At 38.7% G+C, this 23,447-nt stretch overlaps 1 protein-coding gene across 7 annotated transcripts in view; it reads right to left on the bottom strand.

The window, feature by feature from the left end:
• Positions 1–23,309, bottom strand: part of PRKDC (protein kinase, DNA-activated, catalytic subunit) — an 81,812-nt gene extending 58,503 nt beyond the window's left edge. For 6 of the 7 annotated variants that reach the window (XR_003989090.1, XR_004389905.1, XM_030469787.1 and 3 more), the window contains exons 1-28: positions 23,109–23,309; positions 22,446–22,522; positions 21,985–22,077; positions 21,106–21,180; positions 20,093–20,201; positions 18,521–18,633; positions 17,757–17,856; positions 17,174–17,229; positions 17,054–17,084; positions 15,863–16,020; positions 15,497–15,643; positions 13,746–13,910; positions 12,645–12,813; positions 11,811–11,860; positions 10,517–10,651; positions 10,088–10,237; positions 9,518–9,633; positions 8,663–8,822; positions 8,118–8,204; positions 7,632–7,751; positions 7,060–7,219; positions 6,502–6,608; positions 5,391–5,481; positions 4,346–4,509; positions 1,901–2,053; positions 1,531–1,638; positions 511–737; positions 19–113 (exon numbers count right to left, since the gene is read on the bottom strand). Coding sequence is in view for 5 of the 7 variants with exons in the window: in XM_030469787.1 (XP_030325647.1) it covers positions 19–113; positions 511–737; positions 1,531–1,638; positions 1,901–2,053; positions 4,346–4,509; positions 5,391–5,481; positions 6,502–6,608; positions 7,060–7,219; positions 7,632–7,751; positions 8,118–8,204; positions 8,663–8,822; positions 9,518–9,633; positions 10,088–10,237; positions 10,517–10,651; positions 11,811–11,860; positions 12,645–12,813; positions 13,746–13,910; positions 15,497–15,643; positions 15,863–16,020; positions 17,054–17,084; positions 17,174–17,229; positions 17,757–17,856; positions 18,521–18,633; positions 20,093–20,201; positions 21,106–21,180; positions 21,985–22,077; positions 22,446–22,522; positions 23,109–23,250 (3,358 nt within the window). In the remaining 2 variants the exon portion in view is untranslated. The remainder of the gene's footprint in view (positions 1–18; positions 114–510; positions 738–1,530; positions 1,639–1,900; positions 2,054–4,345; positions 4,510–5,390; positions 5,482–6,501; positions 6,609–7,059; positions 7,220–7,631; positions 7,752–8,117; positions 8,205–8,662; positions 8,823–9,517; positions 9,634–10,087; positions 10,238–10,516; positions 10,652–11,810; positions 11,861–12,644; positions 12,814–13,745; positions 13,911–15,496; positions 15,644–15,862; positions 16,021–17,053; positions 17,085–17,173; positions 17,230–17,756; positions 17,857–18,520; positions 18,634–20,092; positions 20,202–21,105; positions 21,181–21,984; positions 22,078–22,445; positions 22,523–23,108) is intronic. The other variant, XM_030469795.1, reaches the window with a different exon arrangement.
• Positions 23,310–23,447: the final 138 nt, after the last annotated feature.

Genomic DNA, 23,447 nt, shown 5'->3' with positions numbered 1-23,447 from the left:
TAATTAATTATAGCTCACCTAATGATTTCTCATCTGTATGGGTTAAGGCCAGACTTTCCAGAAATACAACCAATGCTTCAAATACAAACTGCTCCACCAGAGAATTTTCTTCCCTTTAAAAATCAGGAATAGATTTGGTAAGAAACATGAGTAGAAGAAGCACAAAGTGTGAAATTCTAAATAAATAAATAAATAAAATATTGTAGAGATAAACTGCATAAGATGTTTGCACAAAGAAAATACATTTAAACCACTGTAAAAAGCAGCAATGAAATTTGCTGACCACATTTAAAAGGAATAAATGACTTCCCATAAACTTCATAGAAATTTTAAATTTATATTCTCCCCACTTCCTGAAAGCCCGAACTACAACATGAGTAACTAAATCTTACAGATACCACATATGTTAATAGAACGAGTGTCAGTGGATGACTATTTGAGTTTTACATTTAATTCTTTTTACCTCCATGAATCTTTAGTCCAAGTTAGTGTATCAAGCTCTTTGCTCACCTAAATTCTCTGTAGATGCTGTTGAAAGCAAGTGCTGCACCCAGTCTCTTGAAAGCACTGGGATGAAGAGCAAGACTATACAACCGTTTAAAAAGAGACTTGGTGTTTGCTGGGCTTTTCTCCTGCTGCCTTGGTGTTGTCTGCTTAATAGACCATTTCAAAAATTCTCGTATGCACTGACCACAGAAATCTCTCAAAGTGCTGTCAACTGGATCCACTATGCCACTCTGCAATTGCACAAGATTATTTCATTACAAGAATGAAAAAAACCCCCATAACCTGCCATTGTCTCAGTGGCTTATATAGACAGTATTATTTGTAACTTTAAAAACTCAAAGTGTCCTAGATATAATGAAGCTTCAAAATTCCTATTATCCAAAGGAAGGGCAGCATTTCTAGCCCTCACAGCACCGGATTAGGCCTCAAGCACCTGGATTTCTATTCCTGTCTCAGCTACCAGTTTAGGAGTTTTGTCTAAGTCACTTCATTTTCTGATAAGCCAATTTCCTCTGCTTTAGAAGTAACGTAACAACACTGACTTTCATTTACGAAAAGTACTGCAAAACCTCCTGACCTACCTTTGCCTCCAACCACTTCAGGTCAGTGCAAAAGCCAGTTTTAAATTTGCTTTCACCAGGTGCAAAAGCTTTAAAGAAACTTAGAGAAAAATTAAGTATACATCAAACCAACTTTCATTTGGGGATGTGTAAATGTATTTCTGTAGTTCCTTCTATACAGTGATGATAAAAAGTGTTTCATTAATCCTACAAAGAGTCTAAAGATGCCACACCTACATTTTAAGAATGCCAAAGAAATAGAGAAATCTATCATCAAAATCTCAGTAAAGAAATATTAAATGGTCATAAAAAGTAAGTTGTTAAACTTCTTTCCTTCTTTCAGACAAATAAGGAGGCATTATACCTGTTCATGGGTTCCTGGTTCTTTCAGTAGTAAAACAACGCTAGTCAAAAATGAAGTCACATGGCACAGAGAAAAAAAAGAGAAAGACTTACAACCTACCAAGATAGCTTCCAGGAATGCCACTGTATCTTGACTCTCAAATTTTTTATTGTTGGTAAACCAGTGGATGAGTTGCATGACTAAAGGCTCATACAACTGTCTTGTTACCTGAAAAGAACAAACATGAACTGTATTTCTAGCACTAATATATTTCCATGCTATTTTGCTATTCAAAATATGTAAGAATAAAAAGCAGTGCTTCTTTAAAAATACATTATTCTAACTTTCTGGATTTCAACAATTTTACCTGCAAGTCAACCTGACTGAATACTGTCATACTATAACATGCAGGGAAGAACCATTATAAGTTAATTCCCACAATAAGAGGTATTTTAAACAAACTAAAATGCTTATAAATGAATCTGTTTACCTGGTCTACGTCACAAGCAAGACGCAGCAGTACTGGAAATAATCGCTTATGTAACTGATACATGGGTGGGGGACCCTGACGTCCTTCTGGCATCTGAGAGGCTTTTCCCAACATGTACGTGACTATGCCATGTAGCAGTTCACATGCAGCAACCTGAAATTTAAAAATCCCTTTGCTTACGCATTCATTACTTTCACAGAGAAAACAAAATTGTGGGCAGGAGATAATGAGTCACAAGAATACTTGAGAAATCACTCCAATCTATGCTAATTCACCATTCCAGGAACAGATCATACCCATGGAAATAGTTTACGCACATTCAGGAAGATAACAGGATAACAGGAAAAGATAAACAGGATAAAAAGACAAACAAGATAAAAGATAACAGGAAAAGCTTGTACAGGTACGTAGTAAATAAAAGATGGACTAGGGACAACGTGAGCCCTCTCCGGAAGCTATCGGGAGAACTGGCTACCTTGGATTTGGAGAAGGCTGAGGTTCTTAACGACTTCTTTGCCTCAGTCTTCACTAGCAAATGCTCTGACCACACCACCCAAGTCTTGGAAGGCAGATGCAGGGACTGTGAGAATGAAGACTTTAGGCCCACTGTAGGAGAAGATCAGGTTCGAGACCAGCTTAAGAACCTGAATGTGCACAAGTCCATGAGACCTGAAAATCCATCCGTGGGTCCTGAAGGAGTGGGTGAATGAAGTTGCTAAACCACTGTCCATCATATTCGAAAAATCCTGGCAGTCAGGTGAAGTTCCCGATGACTGGAAGAAGAGTAATATAACCCCCATTTTCAAGAAGGGGAAGGTGGAAGACCCGGGGAACTACAGACCAGTCAGTAGTAAAACTGTCCCGCACGACATCCTTGTCTCTAAATTGGAGATGGACCACTCAGTCGATAAAGAACTGGCTTGATGGCCGCACACAAAGAGTTTGGTAAACGGCTCGATGTCCACGTGGAAAACAGTAACGAGTGGTGGCCCTCAGGGATCGGTGTTGGGACCGGTCTTGTTCAACATCTTTGTTGGCGATATGGACAGTGGGATTGAGTGTACCCTCAGCAAGTTTGCCGACGACACCAAGCTGTGTGGTTCAGCTGACACGCTGGAGGGAAGGGATGCCATCCAGAGGGACCTTGACACGCTTGTGAGGTGGGCCGATGCCAACCTTATGAAGTTTTAACCAAGCCAAGTGCAAGGTCCTACACCTGGGTTGGGGCAATCCCAGGCACTGCTACAGGTTGGGTGGAGAAGAGATTCAGAGCAGCCCTGCAGAGAAGGACTTGGGGGTGTTGGTTGACGAGAAGCTTAACATGAGCCGGCAGTGTGCGCTTGCAGCCCAGAAAGCCAACCGTATCCTGGGCTGCATCAAAAGAAGTGTGACCAGCAGGTCGAAGGAGGTGATCCTGCCCCTCTACTCTGCTCTTGTGAGACCTCACTTGGACTACTGTGTACAGTTCTGGCGTCCTCAACATAAAAACAACATGGAGCTGTTGGAGAGAGTCCAGAGGAGGGCCACGAGGATGATAAGAGGGCTGGAGCACCTCCCGTATGAAGACAGGCTGAGAGAGTTGGGGCTGTTCAGCCTGGAGAAGAGAAGGCTGTGTGGAGACCTCATAGCAGCCTTCCAGTATCTGAAGGGGGCCTATAAGGACGCTGGGGAGGGACTCTTCCTTAGGGACTGTAGTGGTAGGACAACAAGTAATGGGTTCAAACTTAAAGAGGGGAAGTTTAAATTAGGTATAAGGAAGAAGCTCTTTACAGTGAGGGTGGTGAGGCACTGGAATGGGTTGCCCAAGGAAGTTGTGGATGCTCCATCCCTGGTGGTGCTCAAGGCCAGGCTGGACAGAGCCTTGGGTGACATGGTTTATTGTGAGGTGCCCCTGCCCATGGCAGCGGGGTTGGAACTAGATGATCTTAAGGTCCTTTCCAACCCTAACTATTCTGTGATTCTAACTGGCCTTTCTCCTAATGTTTTAGTCTCTATCATAGGTAGCCACTTTTCAGCTGGAGGAAATTCACCACTGGGTAAGCCACCCATCATTGTGCTTTCAAGGATAGCTCTGTTCTGGACTCTTTGGATATCAACATCCCAATCCATCAAAGCAGCAAAATATTTGCCTAAGTGCTCTGCTGGATTGGGTCCACAATTGCATAGGCTAGGCATGAGGAGATGGCCAAACAACACTTAAGATTAATTACTTTAAAATGTTCATTTTTATGTTAGGTCTAACTCTCAAAGCATGCTGCTGTCTCATAGCAACTTATGCCCTTTAGTTTTTAAATACTCAGAATAATGTCACCGTGAAAGAGCACCAAAGAAGCAATTGCTACTACCTTTGAACTAATTAAAACAAGTTTTTCTTAACAAGGAAGACATTATTTTGTGCAGTGTTTATCAGCTAGCATGAAAAATATGCATTAAAAATATCAATACTTTTGTTTGTCTGTCACTTGCAGAAAGAGCCAGTTCAGTCACACGAGGCAAGAATAAATCCAAGTAGATGACAGGCTTCATATCTGCAAATGGTACAGCAAAGCTCAGACGCTTCTCAGTGTCCCAGGACACACACTTCTTCATCATCTCTTCTGCAGAGGTAGCTAATGCATTTGAAAAAGATCAAAACAAAAAATGAGCTTTACATAACACACAGAGCGAGTATTTCTGTAGCTCAGTCAAAAAAAATATGCAATCTTCCAGCTTCAGTTAGATTGCCATACGACATTAATGCTTGATAAACTACTGGATGTTACGTGTACCAGAAGTATGTTAGAAGACTGGCTTTATTTGCAGATCCAAACAGGTGTTTAGCCAGCACATGGGAAAAATAATTGCAGCCAACACTTCAGCAGACAGTCAAGGCAGCCTCCAGTTTCAATACAGGTAAGTTTGGAGACAATTATAAATCCAGAAGACATTGAATCACACTTGATTTAAAATACTTCTTTAAGACATCCAATATACTGCTTTTGTCTTCAAGAATTTTTTATATCAGAAAATCAGTTCTAACATACAGACTCCTGCAGTTGCACAGAAAAAGACTACATTTATGGCTATGTCCTCCAAAGAAAACTGCCATACTAATTCTCCTTTCTCCCTATATTCCCATGTTTGTTAATTTGGTTAACAAAGTCCAATCATACTTTGTATTTGATTTCCAGGGAAAACTGCTACTTTCCCATAGTATTTCTAAATAAGCAACAGAGAAGTATTTGGCAGAAACAAAATTGATTGTAAAGGCAGAAAAAACAAATATAGGCATGAAAAGAAAGGAACAAACTTCTATACAACTACCTTAGTTTTCAGACTGACTAAATTTTGTGCTGTATTTATCTCTTAAATCTCTTGGTCAGGTACTTCCACTATACTTTCCCATTTTTTTAAATTACATTTATATATTTAATAACTAAATTATAATGCTTATTCAAAGACTGAACAAAGAAGAGCATGCAAGTATTTTTATTTACACTGACACACTCACCTGTAATTAAGTTGTGGTTGATCTGCCCTCCCAAAGATCCAAGAAGGCATGCTACTCTAATCCTTACTGCTTCCAAGGAGGGACTATCATCCTAAATAATTCAACACGCTTATATTAATGAAGAGTTACTTCTATATAGAAGTAACTTGGTTTACAAACTAAATGAAAGTTTTATGGTTCTTGTTAATATATGGATGAAAAAGGTAAAATGAAGAACATGTGGTGAGAAGAACTGCATCAAACAAGAACAGTTTTTGTTCAATAAGCAAAAGAAGGCAAGACTTGGAGGCAGTTTTATCACATTTTGCGGGCTTTCAATTGCCATTTCTCAAGTAAAGGCTAAAATTTTATTGTCACAGATAACATACACCTACAGAATGATGTAATAGCCAAAAAAAATTGAAAGAAATCTGAAGTAAAAATTACTGTCTTCATTTGCTTTAATCTCAGAACTTTAAGTTTAGATCCTGTATCTGTACGTAAGCAGCCAAAGGATTTTCATAAGCAGCATGTACGTGATGTAGAATTTACTCATTTTAAAGACCATTAGGTTGGAAAGAGTTACATATATATAGGAGTAACTTATATGCCTAAAAAAGGTTTATTTCAAGTTAGTCTGTGCACTGGAAAATATAAATAAAACTACAATTATTTTTGAGCTACTTGAGAAGCCACTGGTCAAAATGGTATGTATGCTTGACGTCTAAGACTATAAACCTATCCACAAGATAATAAAAACCCCCAAACCCTGAAAAAGTAAAGTTACACATTCATAAATGGTATTTGCACACTGCATCACACCTTGGACCTGATTTTAGGCGTAGGAGTTAAATTTTTGTTTCCATAATGTATCAGTCTAGCTGTGATGCTGACTTACAGAATTTCTTCAGTTCATTTTCCCTGCTTCATTCCCATTCTCACCCTCAAATATGACATTTTTCCAGCTGTGCTGATGTAACAGATTTTAAAGCCATGCTGTAGAATGGGATTCATTGAACTGATCTAAGGCAGAAATAACCCTCAGAAAAAAAAGTATGCATGCAATGAAGGAAGAGAAACAGTGGGAAGTGATTAACTCACATGTAACTCTAAAAAGAAACAGTGTTCTTACCAATGAAAAAGTCTTTGCTTTTCTTAAACGTTGTATTAGAACTTTATTAAATCCCTTCTGGGCTGCTCGAGAAAGTTTCCTCACTTCCCAGTTGTTCTGGGGTTCAACTGATGAACAAAATCCCAGCATATTAGTTTATTGTACCAGCACCTCATGCACCTATTCGTAGCTTCTTTAAACCCGCCCCTCCGCCCCCAGTTTTGCCTGGTTTTGTTTTTAAGATGTGACAATTATTCTTTCATTTTAAATATTTATTGAGGAAAATAAGTCTCTATTAGTGAAAACTAAGCTAATTTAAGGATATAAAGATGTTCTTTATATCCTTAAACAGAGAAGCGGCATACAAAATGGCTATAATTAATGGTTGTTCAGCAGTAGCAAATAAATCCTAGTTTAAGACAAAGATAAATTTTGGGGTGCAAAAGAAGTTACATTGTTCTAACCACAGGAAGCCCACAATACAGACAAAACGTATGCCACATCCGTACCCTTAGGTGTAACTATGAAAAAAATTATCTTCCTCTCCCTCAAGACTAAAAAGTTCTTGCCTGTTTGTACCTGTAGATGTAGAGTTTTTCAAATAACCATCAAGAAGAGGCAGAACATCCTTGTAGTAAGGCTGCATGATATGTCTGGGGATGTGAGCTGACCAGTCTTCCAAAGCATCCAGTCCCAGATCAGCCATTGGGATACAGCTAAGGCCCAGTTTAAATGTGTTCTATGTGTCAAAAGTAAAACAATCCGTGCTTCATTCTCATTACTATTACTTTTAAATTTTTATTACTTTCATTTTTATTACTATTTTTTAAAGGTAAAAAGCCCCATAGATTTGAAAGCACTTAGCATACATCTTCCTTCTTAGTAACTTTTGTCTACTTAACATTTCACTCAAGATCAGCACAGGAGATACATATTATATTGCAACACAGGCACTAACAGAGTCAGCTGAGTGCACATGCAAATTCTGACAATCTAATTGTTTATTCAAAACATCATTTATATTCTATCTCGTGCAAAACATACAAAGCTTAATACTTATTTTAATTGCTCAATGGGATACTAAGTTTGCTCCAGAATTTTTGTACATGTTCTAGAAAAAAGTTTGTTAGCTGTACATCACTTTGACCCACCTGCAGTGCGGGAATATATGCTTTGATATCAAGCATGATGATGTCATGTGGTAAAGAGAGCAGAAAATTCAGACAGGATGCCAACAACTCATCCTTATACTGTTTCATTTTTGCTGCAACCTAAAATTCAGAAAAATAAATCAAGAAATATCATAAACCTTTTAAGATCTTGATTTAGCTATATTAATATCCATGTAAAATAAACAACTCAAAAATAATACTGGAATCTCATTCACCTGCAGACAGTTACCAGAAGGTATTTAATGTACAATTATACAATTATTTCTTAATTGTACATGAATAGGTGATCAATACACCTCTTTGCCATTAAGGAAAAAACAGACAGAAAAAGATCTTAAATGCTGCATAATTCAAAGAGCTGAAATACTTCTATCATAGATGTAAGACTTCCCAGAAGATAAAATTTTAATTGAATTATGTATGTTTATATTCAGACTAAGAAAGTTGGCTAGCAAAGTAACTTACCTCTTTTCCAAACTTTACAAACAGTGCAAAGCAAGACCTCTTTTCTGGGTCTTCAGGACATTTTTTGAGACTCCTTGGACTGACACCCTACCAAACAGAAATCACAAGTCAAGAGCATTAAAAAAACGTAGTACACAGTAAAAACACGAAGCACAAGTTCAAGTCAGAATACATACATTACTGTCCAATATGAAACTAGCTTCAATGAAAACTTGAAATATGTATTTGTTTTCTCAGAACTTAGAAACTAACATTAATACAGTGCACTGAGGATCTGCTTTTTGGAATACACTTAATATTACCCAAATAAGACATGTATGACTGAAAATATGACAAGGATGGTGTCTCTTCAGAAACTGGGCTTGTAGTCTAAATTTTTATTTTCTATGTGCTTGTAACTAGAGGCATAGGATGCTCTAAACAGTTGAAACAACTGGGTAACAATTTCAATTAACTATTTTCCATAGCGCATAAGAGAGTATATATAAAGAAATGTACCATCATCAATACAACGTTACCCCTCCATCAGGAAAAAGAGATCTCACCTCAAAGTATTTTATTTTCCTGGCAATTTTCATTGTAACAGAAAGCAGCTTGTAGAATCCACTAATAAGAGGTAGTCTTGTTGAATGTGTAATAAGCTCATAACCAAAGGAATATACCCAAGGGTTAAAGTATTCAACATGCTTCTCTGGAAGTATCTCTCTAAAACAGAAAACATACAGGGGGTGGGGTGTGAAGAAACTGAACAAAACATTTCTTTTTTTTTTCCTCACACTTTCAAGTCAGTACAAGGAAAAGAAGTATTGCTATAACAGAACAGCTCCAGAGACAGTGAGGGAATAACTACATGCTGTCTTCTAAGGCAAGCACAGGAAGAATCTTTTTTTTTTTTTTTTTGCTATACAGTGCAAAGCCATTTCTGCCTCATCGTATCTCGTTACTGAATTTCTACAAACACATAAACTCGCATATCACACTCCATTACTGAGACTGCAGTATTGCGAGGGGAAATCGACTGGACCTCCAGAGGCAAACAATGCCGTACCTTTCACTTAATGCCCAAATGCTACTCTATGAAGACTGTACTTCTGGTTTCTGAAGTATTTAGGATGTATGGTCAGTATGATATCAAAAGTTACAACATATATTGAAAGATGACTGCACCCAAATAAAGAAAGTGAATGACTTGTCTCCTGTACTCTTTAAAAAACCCTGAGCTGATAAGCTACTATGTTTTTACCCAGATATCTGAAACACTGTCTCCCTGCTAATCATCTTGTGCATTCTGAACGATGAAATAACATCCCAAATCAGAAACAGGCTTCTTAAATAAATCTCACTTCAAATTTCTTCCAACTATTTTATAACTTCCAAATCACATAAAAACATATTAATACCTGCAGAATTCCACTAGATTTATAAAGGCAATAAAGTCTGTTGGCTTTGTTGGCTGAAGGTTTGAAGCAGGGTCAGAAGTAGGCCCAACCAAAGCACTGCCAGTTTCATTTTCATCCTGAAAATAAATATACGGAAGTGAGAACGCTGGATCTGTGACAACACAGAAAGCACTTACACTTTTTTCCCAGATAAACAGTCTGTCTCTTCTTTTTCTAGCTGCTACTAGCTATCTGGCACAGACCAAGGACATTGACACATCAATAATTCAAATAAATCGTAAAGGATCCTTGCTTCTAAGGAGAAAGCAAGTACAAAGATGAAAACCACTAGATGCCAGAGTAGGGAGTCTAAAATAACAGATTCTGTGAACTTGTACCAATTCTGATGTTTCTATCTCCTAACACTGCAATGCAACATTCAGGAATATGATTTAAAACATTTTGTCTAGTACAAATGTTACTTCAAGGACACTACAAGGAGCTATCTAAGCATAATGAAAACAAAACGGGGAATGTGATTTTGGTTCCCCTACAACAGCAGGAATTAATGGACAAGTCCTCAGGTCTCACCTGCTCATTAACATCCAGTTTCTGAACAGTCAGGTCCAACTTCTCAATAATCTTCAAAATAGATTTTATAAATTCATCATATAGCAAGCGATTCAGGGACTGCAGTGATGAATTTGCAGTAAGAAAGCTTTCGTCTTCAAAGCTACAATCCTTTGTAGTAGGAAAAAAGTTCATGTTTCAAAACATCAATGACAATTATTTCTTGTAGTTACAAACCAAGATTTGATTGATCTAGAGAATCCAGCTTTCCCAGCTAAGGAAGCCTAAATTCATCCCTGCTTTACTCATTCATCAGCCACAAAATCCAACTAAAACCAGGAAACAGTTCTTCTACAGCATAACATTTGGAAAAAGTCTAGGGTTAGAAAAGCAGCAATAAGTCTCGGGACTACGTTTCCTTTTGTATTTCCATGTTAACTATGCTTTTACCTTCATTGTGTCACAGTTCAGTAGACTTCTAAAGAGATACAGATAGTCCTTATACATTGGCACTTTCCATCTCCCTGCCCCAACTTCTCCGGCTTCACGGGATTCTTCTGATCCAGTTTCTTTTCCAAAAGAACCCTGAAAAGACACACTACTTTAAAGAAACCCCGCTGTGGTGGTTGACCATGGCTGGATGCCAGGTGCCCATGAAGCCGTTCTATCACTCCCCTCCTCAGCAGGATATGAGGGTTGAAAATAAGATGGAAAGAACTTGTGGGTTGACATAAAGGCAGTTTAATAAAGCAAGGTCCATGCGCTGAAGCAAGGGAGAATAAAAGACTTTTCTCTACTTCTCATCAGCAATGCCCAGCCACTGCTGGGAAGTAGGGTTTCAATAGGAGTAGTGGTTGCTCCACAAGACAAATACAGTAATAACGGATGCCACTTCCCTCCTCCTCCTCTTTTCCTCCATCTTTTTATTGCTAGGCAGATCTCATTTGGTATGGAATATTCCTTTGGTTAGTCTGGGTCAGCTGTCCTGGCTATGACCTCTTCCAAGATACAAGTGTGTGTGTGTGGGATGTTGGAGAGGCAGCCTTGATGCCGTGCAAGCACTGCTCAGCAGTAGCCAAAACACTGGTGTGTTACGAATACCTTTGCAGCTACAAATACAAGCACAGCACTATAAGGGCTGCTATGGGGAAAACTAACTCCATCTCAGCCAAATCCCAATACAACTGTGTAAGTGTCTAGAACAGAATGTAAAATTACTTCTGCCAATAGAAACATGAAAAATGTTTAGCTTTCTCATTTAGCCAATCTGACAAGAGCACAAACTAACTAGCTCCTTTCAAAAATCTCTAAAGCTCTTCTATTTCTAGTGGTCAGTTATTTGAGAAGCTCTATAGCTATCCTGCTGCCCAGAATTAAGAAGCTTTAAAATCCTCCCTTAACGTTCAGTACAACTTTTAACGTGTCCAAAATTTGCTAACCTGGAAGAAAGTTGGATGACCTTAATTGCAACCGACTTCGTTACAGATAATCCAATCAAACAAAAACTGCAGAGAACAAAAGTCTATTTCCTGTCATTTTTTCATTCAGTACAAGAGGCACATGCTCATTATGCTGACCATATGTAGGGACCAGAGACTAATAACAACTGAGCCACAATTCAAATTGGACAGCACTATTTTTGCTTCTTTGGGCCTTCCTCTTTTTACTGAGCTAGATCATCAAAAACTGGAATGTGTTCTCTAGGAATCTAGATAAAATAAATATGTTTAAACAGCTGTTTTACCTTTGAAAACGTGATTGGCTTGGAGAAGATTCTGATTAATCCCTGATGCACTGAAACAAACAAACAAAAATACATTTCCTGGACAGACGTAAAAAGGCAGAGCATTCATATCACTCATTATGTTAGCAATGAATTAAATCAGTGTTCTGTTTTCTATATTTTGTCAGTATGAGGGAGAGGCAAAAGAACACAGTGTTTTCTTTAAGGACAAATATAGCCAAAACCAGAGCCATAATTCTAGGATGTTTCACAGGGAACCAGTTTTGAACTGGCTTCTTACTACTTTTTCTCAATAGTGCTTTGATTTTTTCTTGACTCTGAATGCAGTGATGACCAAGGCATTGCCCATAATGCCCATATTGAAAAAGGCAACAACTCCCTGAAACTCTCACAGGCATGGACTTAGGATCTCCATTCTGGCCTGGTGGTTGAGTGCACCACATCCCAAACCAAGAACATGGAAAACAATGAAAATACCACAACAACAGAGAAAAGCCACAGTAAATAACAGAAACAAAATCAAAATAACTTCTGAAAATCATTATCTTTCTATGCAACTAGAGTTGCCCTTGATGATAGCTAGCCGCTCCATCATCCAGAACAGTTGTTCAACATATTACTTAAGTGATTTAACAATGGATATTGGAAAAAACCATGAGAACCCTAAACCTCCATCATTAGAGGATGGGAAAAGATTCATTTTTGACCCCAAATGGCTATTCCATATATTTCTCTTACAACCAGTTAAACATTTTATGGGGAAAAAAAGATCCAAACAAAAAAGACCCCACAACCCCTCCAAAAACCACAACAAAGTTAATGTGACAGACTCACCCACAGTGCTAACAAAACTCCAGAGAACTGGACCTTTTCCTGAGAGGGCGAGAAATATCTTTATTATAGATCTGCAACAGAATACCTGCATTTTTTCACTGTACTGTGGAAAGCTATTGATCTGCAGCACAACTAGATGTTCAAGAACTGGAGTGTATACTTCAGGAATCTAGAAGAAATAAAAACAAAACACCTATCATGCAAAGCCAATGACTGTAACTCAGTATCAATGTGAAGAATTATGCTAAATTATTTCATATTTATCCATTTCAAATGTACTATAATTCTTTGTTACAAGAGTTTACATCATGACCTGTCTGAGAACAATAAAACACTTAGCAAGTGAATTCATCTTGGATGTAAAAAAACCCCAACAACCACCAACCAAAACAACCCAACAAAACAAAACCAACAAAATAGCCCAACAAACCAAACAGAATAACAAAGTTTCCTGGAACACATTATGGAAAGTAGCTCCTGGATAGATTAGTGCTTCAGTGGAACCAGTTTTAAGCTTCTTTAGGAAAGTACCAATTTAATTAAACAATAATAACATGGCAGTATAATCTGTTAATCCTTAACAATCTGAATACAGAACATAAGTGAAAGTCTCTTCTCTGCCCGAACCTTACTTCCCAGGTCCAGCTGGGATCCAGAAAGCCCTCATTAGAACACAGACAGCATAGCATGAGAAGAAAATCAAAGTATGAGCCTCATGGAACACACTAAGTATCAGTATCAAAAGAAAAAGCAGCAACAGATTGGAACAAACACATAAAAAGAAGGGTAAGGCTAGGTCCAAATAAACAGCTTTGCCTAAAATAAATAGTAAACTGTTCATATTTGGCTATCATAGTTTTCATTACAATGCACCATAGCATTTTATTTAGTATACTCTGTGCATTTTCTTTATTCAAATAAAATCCAATAAAACATTTTCCTAATAATTCTTTCCATCCCCTAGGAGTTAAATGTTTCAGATAAATATTTCAGATAAAGAAACACCTTCTATCACTGGTAAGTTCACAGGTACTACCTCCTTATACATCTGTAGCTGCATTAAAAACCCAGAAAGACTGGTACTTTAAATACTCCACTTACTGTATCTATATGGAATATCACACTTGCAATGGACTGGAGGAAACTTGGTAGCTGATAGAGATGGTCATCTATTGTTTCTGCTTCTGTGAGGTACATTTGCTTACAACGCTGAAGGAGCTCAACATACATGTCGTCAACGTCCTTAGAATGTATAGCTTTACAGGGCTTACAAGAGAGAAAATAAAATACTGATTCAGTAACTTTGTACAGCCAAGCAAACGTATGCTGTAGCACCAAACACTAGCCAAGTCCTCACTGAACCATAATAAGAATAATCTAATTTTTTTCCAGGAACTCAATACATCTGAATAAATTAGGTATTCTACTTTCTACATGTATAAGAAACATGGTATCTGCAATGAACTAAAATAATAGTTCACTGATCCAGTGTAATTTACTGTGAGAGTACTCGAGCTTTCAGTATCATGATTCAAATCCAGACTGAAATGCATGGAGCTTGGCTGTAAGTATCTTAAGAATGGCATTATGGATAATAATATTCACTTATATTTTGACCTAGCTGAATTAAAGCACTAAGTGGCTTACCTCAACGTAGATTAACCAATTATCATTCACAGGCTACTACTATTTAATATTTAACCCAGCAGCACAAGTTCTGAACTTCCATTGTGCTGGGATCTGTACAGATGATACAGACTACTCTTAAACTAATGAACTGGTAGAAAGCATCACAAACAGTGCTAGAAGGTATGTAATAATGCTTCCAGATTTCTATAGAACGATTTGTAAATCACAGTATTTAGCATGAACTAGGACAAAAAACAGCCTTTGTGAGAAGAAACCAGGAACCAGGTCACAGGCAGGAACTGTAGTAGGGAACTGACCATGGAAAAAGAATGGACTGATTTAGGTAATTACAGAATATGAGAGTTAGGCTAAAGGTTGAATCTAGTCTATCTAAAAACATGCTGACAAAATTAAGACTACCCATCTATCATTTGTAGAACTGCAAGTATTACTTTAAAAATATTTCTGTGATCAGAAAGTAAAAGAAATGTTCTGTCTTGAAACTGAATGAATCACTGAACTTGTGTTCAGTCTAAGGCCACTACTTGCAGTAGCAGCAAGACTCCACTGCTTCACAACCTAGCATCTGATGCTTGGCCAAGATTTGGTCTAAACACGCTAGCAACTATTAGTGCGTCTTAACATACTAAATATTTATAAATACTGGAGCATTAGGATCCCTTTTTCTTGTTAAAATTTGCAGTATTATTGTCTGTGTTTATATTTTGCAATTTTAATTAACTTCTTGTGTTTTGTAACAAGATATTTTTAAAAAGGTTCTTTCAATTCAGTGATTTGATATATTTCATTTTCTTCTGGAAACAATACCTTTAACTCAATTCCTTTTTAGCTCATATCATAGACGATGATGAGGTTTCAACAAAACGCGCTGAGAATTCTACAAAGCAAATGCACTCTGCTCTAAAGGCAGCAAAATGGAAAGGATTCAGCTAGTAACCAGCTAGACCTATCACATTTCCTAACCTTCTCTAAATAATCTTAATATACAGTAATAGTGCTCCCACTAAAGTCAGTGTGCGTTTCAATAATTTTCAACCACAATGTATTTTACAGTGTCACTAATTAAGTTCAACACTTAATACAGAAACAGAAGCATTCCCTACGTAACAAGCTGCATAGAAGTGTAAAATGAATGGTATATGAATCCCAGCTTTAAATCCACTCAGTATGCTCCTTTATCAGAACCAGTTTCCTGCACATACTCCTGCAAAAAGTCCATATCCGCGAATGGCAATGGACAACTCTTTGTTGCTCGAATCCATTCTTCTGATGATTGCATAGAACTGCTCCATGAAGAACTGCAACTTGCTCTTGTGTAGCTCTGCATCCTTAGCTACCATTAAAGAAATCTGTAAAGCAGAAGCAAAAAATTCAGCATTTCCAGAAACATGAAAAAAGCCACCAAAAAATTACAGTACGTCTTAAAAGATACCTAGCTCATCACAAGAGGCACTTCAAACAATTACTTATTAATGAGATTCATTGAACTTCTAAGCACCAAGTATTCCCACTATTTTAAGAAATTTAACTTCACTTTAGTCTCAGAAATCCCAGTGAAGTTACAGTACCTGCTTGAGGAATGAATCTAGTGCAGAATGACTGGCTTTCTTCAGGTCCTGATTTGCATGGCCACACCATTTACACATTGCTTCAAAGAGGGAGACATAGTTGTCCAGGAGCAAGGCATCAAACTGAGCAGCATGCCAGGTGAACAACTGTAAACCAGCTGCAATTTAAAAACAATTCTCATTAAAACCCAGACTTATATTCCACTTTCCAAAACCAGACTAGACTATAAAAGTCCACATTAGGACTTTAGGTAGGTATAGCTACCATGACTGGAGGGTACAAAATGTATTCTTCTAGCCATTACAGTATCAGTGTCCAAACATTAAAAACTTAAGTAGGAAAATGACCCTCCAAAATCCCTTTTTTTTTTTTTTTTTTTTTTAAATGTACACCATTATGGAAAGCATAGCTGTGTTCTGAAGTAATTTACAGTAACAGTGAAAAGAAAGGGAGGGATTCTACTGGTTAAAAATAATAATACTTGGTCACACAATTCACAAGGATTTGGTTTCTGTGGTCAGGACACACGCTCAGGTCCCCTCCTCCACCAAACTGTGACACAGACAAATAAAGAATTCAGAACACAGGTAATTTCACAACCCCAAATATAAGTATAAATGAAATTTCAAGATCCTTAATTAATTTGTTAGGGCAGAGCAGAGTATCTTTAAAAAGGGTTTTAGCCTTCACAGTTGCCATGGCCCTCGTACCCAAACCTTGCATTTCTGCATACGCCACCCACACTTCACAGGCCAATTTCTCATTTTCTTCATGAACTTTAGTTGTTTCCAATTTCCTTCTCCTTACAGTGAAATTCCTATTTTTTTTCCTCATTTAGCCTCATCTTTCTCTTTTCTCCCAATTTGCTATGTTATATTTGTCTTATTTCTACTCCTACCATGATTCACCTCTCATACCAGGGTTTTGTACTAGTCCAGAGGCGAAAATGGCAACAAGTGTAATGCTGTTGTTCACTGGCTCATTAGACCTTGACTAGTTTAACCACATACATGTTTAACTCTTGAGATTCCAACTTAAAGTACACCAGCTTTGCTCCCTGATCAGTTTAGAAGACTGAAGAGTAGAGCCATCTGAAGATAGCCAGGAGAGAATGAACAACTCCATACAGAAGACACCATTGTATGTATGGTATCCACCTCAACACTAATTGAAATAATTTGCAGTCTTACCCAGATGTACTGCGTATCGCTTCTGATCAACCTGTAATATCAGAAAAGGTTTGTCATGTGATTTATTCTTCATCAGGGCTGATCCATTTATGTGAAATAATTTGCACGTGGCAGATTTACCTGTGGGTTGATTGCCTTCATCGCAAAATCAAAAATCTCCTTTGCAGTCTGAGGATCTGTGAAACAATCCAATAATGAGTATTTCACTACTGAGACACAAGAGGTAGAGTGAAAACAAAGATATTTTTATCCAAAGCTTGGCATGCAGAAGCAATATTGGAAAGCCTTACATATATCATTCTAAGAGGCAGAGATGCTTTTTTCTGAAATACTCTAAATTTGAAACGAATTGTACAGGTATATTCATTGATTTTTCTGAATACCCATGTTTTAACAGACATTGCTCTCCAAGGAAAACACTTCTCTCTATAGACTGCATTCCAGGTCAGCTGCCCAGTCTCTGATTAGAAAACAGCACTTCAACATTTATGTACGTACAGAAACACACTGATGAAGCCACTCCACAGTAAGACAGATTACAAGGACCGTGTAGCTCGATAGGCCTTGCTTTTGCATTAACAATCTGCCAGTAGGGAAATTTTCATTCTGAGTTTGCAGAATGAAATGGCATTGCTTGCTGGCAGTATTATGATTAAAATATACCAAATTGTATAACTGTCTTTCACATAGAGAAAGAACATACCTTCATCCACAGATTTGGTAAAATTGTACATGAGTGAAACCAGTCCCCTCAGACATCCTGCTACAACAGGTAGCTTGGGTCCCCTTGTAGTTGATGTCATCTAAAAAAATGGGGAATTGAAAAAATATTATCCTGAAGCTAAGATAAATTTACACCAAGGCTTCCCAGTTCCTAGAAGTGTAGATAAAATACCATATTATGACTTAATACAGTGATGTCAGCACCTGCCTCTATGAACACAAGTCCACAGAAACATCTCCTACTCAGTTTCATATCATTTGGGAAAGAGATTAATGACAGAAGCATAAGAAATCCTTTGAAGAGCATGAAACATGTTCCACCAAGATCAACCATAGAAATTTTAGATAGCACACACTAATGTCTTAAAAGTGAAGAATACAATAAAGTTCAGCAGAACTGTGATATTTACCTGAAGTGCAAAGATTCTGTAGCTAGTAGAAACCAAATCAGAACTACCAGTGCATGGCGATATGACTTTTCTTGGGCACTACCACAATGACCATCATGTGTCATCTTTTCTCACAGTAAATTGGTTAATTTGCTGTCACTGATGGCCTTGAATTTTACTTTGAAAGCTTCTCAGAATCAGAGAACAAACTTCAACAGAAGCATTTATGACTGTCCAGTTAGATCCTACAAATCATACTAGTTACAACAGTACTCCAATATACAGTGCTACACACATGAAAGGGAAAAAAAACCCCAAAGCAATGTAAGAGTCTAAAAAGAAATTCCAATCATACCTGTGTTTTAAGCTCTCCCAAATAAGCTCGGAACAGTTTTTCAGAGTTGTTAATCATTTCACTAGGCTGGACCTCTCCCAAAACTCCTAAAAGCTCATAAATCTTCTCCAGTACTAAAAAGTAATTTAATATTATTAAATACTAATTACTGAAGTCATTACTTTGACATTTCCATTGCATTTCCTATGTAACTTGCAACTATGAAAAAATCATCCCTGTTGGTTTAATTTTAATTGGTGATTAGCATGGCAGAAAGGCAGCTCTTTATGATGTACATAAATATATACATATAGATCTACATCCTACGATGTAAGATGCATCCTCCCCTCACATTAAAACACATGTACTTATTTCAAACAAGGCTTAGAAATCTAATTAAAAGTCATACCCACTGGGGACGCATTTACCACTAAACCTGCTACTGGCCTTGAGGTTACGCTGAGTCTTTTAAGTACCATCACGGTTAAGGCCAATAGCTAGCGGAAATTTCTAGGCTTGAGTTCAGACTAAAGGGTTCTATGCAGGCGCAGCAAGTTTTGCAGGAGTTAGACCTGTCAGTTGCAACTAGCCAAGATGATCAAACTAGAGCTCATATTAGTATGCTTAACATCACAACATGATTAGGCAAGGCAGGAACTGATGAGCTCACATTAGGGGCAACTGATGCAGGAGCTATCACAGTAAAACTGCAGCTCTGAGGACAAAACTGGCCAGGGATGGAATACGGTTACAAAGAGCTTTAGAATCACAGAATCATTTAGGTTGGAAAAGACTTTTAAGATCATCAAGTCCAACAGTAAACCTAACACTGCCAAGTCCATTGCTAAACCATGTCCCTAAGTGCCACACCTATGGGTCTTTTAAATACTTCCAGGGATGGTGACTCCACCACTTCCCTGGGCAGCATGTTCCAATGCTTGACAACCCTTTCCGTGAAGAAACTTTTCCTAATATCCAATCTAAACCTCCCCTGGCGCAGCTTAAGGCCGTTTCCTCGTCCTATCGCTTGTTAGGAGAAGAGACCGACCCCACCTCAGTACATCCTCCTTTCAGGTAGCTGTAGAGAGTGATAATGTCCCTCCTGAGCCTCCTTTTCTCCAGACTAAACAACCCCAGTTCCCTCAGCTGCTCCTCATCAGACTTGTGCTCCAGGCTCTTCACCAGCTTTGCTGCCCTTCTCTGGACACACTCCAGCACTTCAGTGTCTCTCTTGTAGTGAGAGGCCCAAAACTGAACACAGTATTCAAGGCATGGCAGGTACTCTCTTATGTCAGGAATCCTAAACCAGACCTAGGCTTAAATTCAGTATGAACTGCCACGACTAAACGCAATTATAAGATTTCTCACACGTGTTAGCTCATTCATATATATAGGGCTGCTAAGCAGCAGCTTATTGCATGGTCATTATCAGAAGACCTGAACAAATTTTACTAGCTCCAGAACACCAACAGCTACTGTTTTTAAGTACACTTGCCATGGGAATAGCAATTATATGTTTTCCTGGGGTATAATGGAACAAACCCTATAATGCAAATAAAACGCAGGTCAGTGGTAGAGAAACAAAAAACCTACCAGTATCAGAAATTTTACTTTTTGTGGCAAGTTCCCCATAAAATTTATTAAAAATCTCTCCAACTTTCATTTCTTCCATCAGACAGGAATGCTGTAAACTTCGAAGTAACTAAGATAGATTAAAAAAAAAATAATTAGGAAAATCATTAATATCGCTACTACAATCCTACGTGGTCTGAATAAAACCACAGTTCGTATGTGTAACTTCAACCTAAGTATGCTACTTAATGAAAGAGATTTAAGGTGACTGGTCCAGGAAAGAGTATTGGCATGAAATCTACTTTAACAACAAACTACCTTCCTACATATGTATAAAGTTTATAGGTTTTAATTTATATTATACATATATCATCTACATGAAAATTAATAGACAATAAATTTTTATATTTATATATATAAAAACCCCATGAGATCACAGGCTTAGCAAGTCTGCAGTAGCCTTTATCATATTGCATTTCTCTCCCTGCTGCTACAAAGCAAATCCAATTCACAGAAGAACCGACACAGAATAACTCAGAAGGGAGTTTTGGTTTTCCCAAACAAAACTAAGTAGGTGCAAAAGCATTCGCAAAACAATGGTCTAATGCATTCTAAGGAAGAACATTCTGAAATTATTGTCTCACACTGTAATAAATCTTCTGAAAAAAGCCCTTCTCCTCCTCCACACCATACACATACTTATATTTTTAAGTAAGAAGGAAACTGAACTGCAAAATTTCTCCTTAACCATAATAAACTGGGAAAGAGAAGATCTGAAAGTGCCCCTAAAATAATTGTGTCTTGCTCCAGTGGATGAAAGAATGACATGCTCATATGTAAGCAACCAACTGGAGGAATATTGAAGACAATCTGTTGTAAAGACATATCTCTTATTAACATCTAAATATTACACTATCACTATTCTCTTCCTACTGCAGACTACAGACTTTCTGCATGACGTGGCATAACTATAGTAATACAACAGGTTTTCTACTTTTTTCTAGAAGCAAGAGATATTTGTAAAATGCCTTTACCTTAATCAGAAGTTCCAGAGCTGGGATTTTACATTTTGCTGCTCTCTCTTTTGTATAAACACTAATACAAGTTTGCTAGATAGAAAATAGAGATTATAATACAAGTAGAGAACAGAATTCAAAGATAACAATGTATTAATCTACTTCTTTAAAGTATCTGTTCCTAACAAGCTTAAGGTTTTTAAAAAGACTAAAACAATAAAAATGTCCAGTCCCTAAAGTGGCTTCACTGACAACACTGCAGCACTGTCTGACATAATAGCAAATCCCAGCTCAAGCAAAGAAAGTACAGTTTCTGAAATAAAAGAACATATAGCAAATTTTCCACTTTTGTACTATCATTCCTTACAATACATAGCTACTGATTTGAGAACAGAAAGTGCACCAGTGCAGCCAAGCATACCTATGCAGAGCAGTATTATTCAGCAAGCTAGAGTCAAAGAATATTGGTTTCCACCAATTTCTGTATATATTGCAAAAGTAACAACTTCACAGGCGAATTTTTTTTAAAACAGTATTTAAAGTTAACCATCACCTATAGAAACATTAAGATATTACACTTAGTGTATTTAGCTTGTATAAATTAAGTTATAACTATTATTTTCAATATCAAGAACTTATTTTCAAAATCAATACCCACTATGTTCTACAAAGAGAAGTTACTTAAGTCCACAGTTGAAGAAACAATTTCACATTTCTTTATTGTATGAATTATACTTCATGTTCATCGTTATTCCAGCTCTAACAAGCGCACTGCACATGGATAAGGCAGACAGGGAAGGGAGAGGGATAGTTATGAATCTCTTACAGTACGAGATCCACCAGAATTGTTTCAACCATTTGGCAAAGACCTTTAGGAAATTATTTTCCTTTACCCACCTTTATATGACAGGCATAAGGATGAACTTTGTCACCAACTTTTTCCATAAAGACACAAATAAACTTCAGTGCTTCTTCCCTGCAATCTCGAAACTGAAAGTTTAAACAAAAAAATACCTAGTTTTATCATGTATAATATAACATGCGGTCATCCAGCACTATCCCAACATTTCTTAAAAAAATAATGGCTTTAAACTGAAAGAGAGTAGATTTTTATTAGACATTAGGAAGAAGTTCTTTACTGTGAGGGTGGTGAGACACGGGCACAGGGTGCCCAGAGAAGCTGTGGCTGCCCCATCCCTGGCAGTGTTCAAGGCTAGGTTGGACGCGGCTTGGAGCAACCTGGTCTAGTGGAAGGTGTCCCTGGCCACGGCAGGAGGTTGGAACTAGATGAGCTTTAAGGTCCTTTCTAACCCAAACCATTCTATGATTCTTTTACGGATTAAAGTTTACCAACTTACCTCCTCGGTGCCGAGAGATCTGTGGATAAAGACGAGTAAGCCATGCTCTTGGGAAAACACCAGGGACAGGTGCAGGGCTGCAAGGAAGCAAACAAACCATCGGGCGGTTGGTTGGTTTCCTTTCTAGAGCAGGCAGAGCCGGAGGGCTGGACACTGCTCAGCCCATGGCTTTGTGCAGAAGGATATCCTAGCGCCTTGGACTGGACTGATGCTTGTGACCAGAAAAAACACAACTGAACGTGGGTGTTTCTGACCCCCACATGGACCCAGGTCCAGGCTCTGTGCCTCTGACCTCACACCAGGGCTCGGGGAAAGCCACACTGGGGGTAGGTCGGCAGAGAGGGGCATGCACTAAAGTGTTTTGAACCAAGGTAAATGGTTACCTGGGGCAACAGACTGTTCCTCCCCCGAAATGAACCATTTCACATCAGGCCAGCAGCCCTCAAATGTCATGTTGAGTGAAGCACTGAGGGAGGGCAGGGCCATCCCGCAGGACCACGGGTCTGATGCGTTGCGTACCCCTACCACCACCCCATTAGCGATCCCTCCCCAAGCTGAGCAGTTGTTTCGAAGCCGCCAGCGAGCGAACGGCCGCGCCAAGCCTCGCTCGGAGCCCCCGAGGCGCCCCTGCCCCCTCGCCCACCCCCGGGCCCGAGGGCGCACCCTGCGCGCCGCTCGCCAGGCTGGTGAGGCAGGTCTCGCCGAGGGTGCGAAGCAAGCTGTATCCGTGCAGGGCGGCGCTGGGCGCATCGCCGGGCTGCAGGCAGCGGTGCAGCTGCAGCAGACACTCCTGCACGCCCGCCATCCTGCCCCTGCCAGACCGCAGGCAGCCCGACGGGGCAGGCGGAAGCGGGCGCCAAGGGTCCGCCCCCGGCCGGATCCAACACAGCCAGCCGGGGGGGGGAACACACGCTGTAGCATCGGGATTGGCGAACTCGGAGCTGGAAGAGCGGGCAGACCTCAGCCACACCATTCCGAGCGGAGGAAGGCAGCACGATCGTC

The sequence above is a fragment of the Strigops habroptila genome, chromosome 1 (genome assembly GCF_004027225.2).
Source record: "Strigops habroptila isolate Jane chromosome 1, bStrHab1.2.pri, whole genome shotgun sequence".
Taxonomy (NCBI): Eukaryota; Metazoa; Chordata; class Aves; order Psittaciformes; family Psittacidae; genus Strigops; species Strigops habroptila.
The sequence above is the reverse complement of the archived record's forward strand: the minus strand, read 5'-3'. Positions and strand labels throughout refer to the sequence as shown.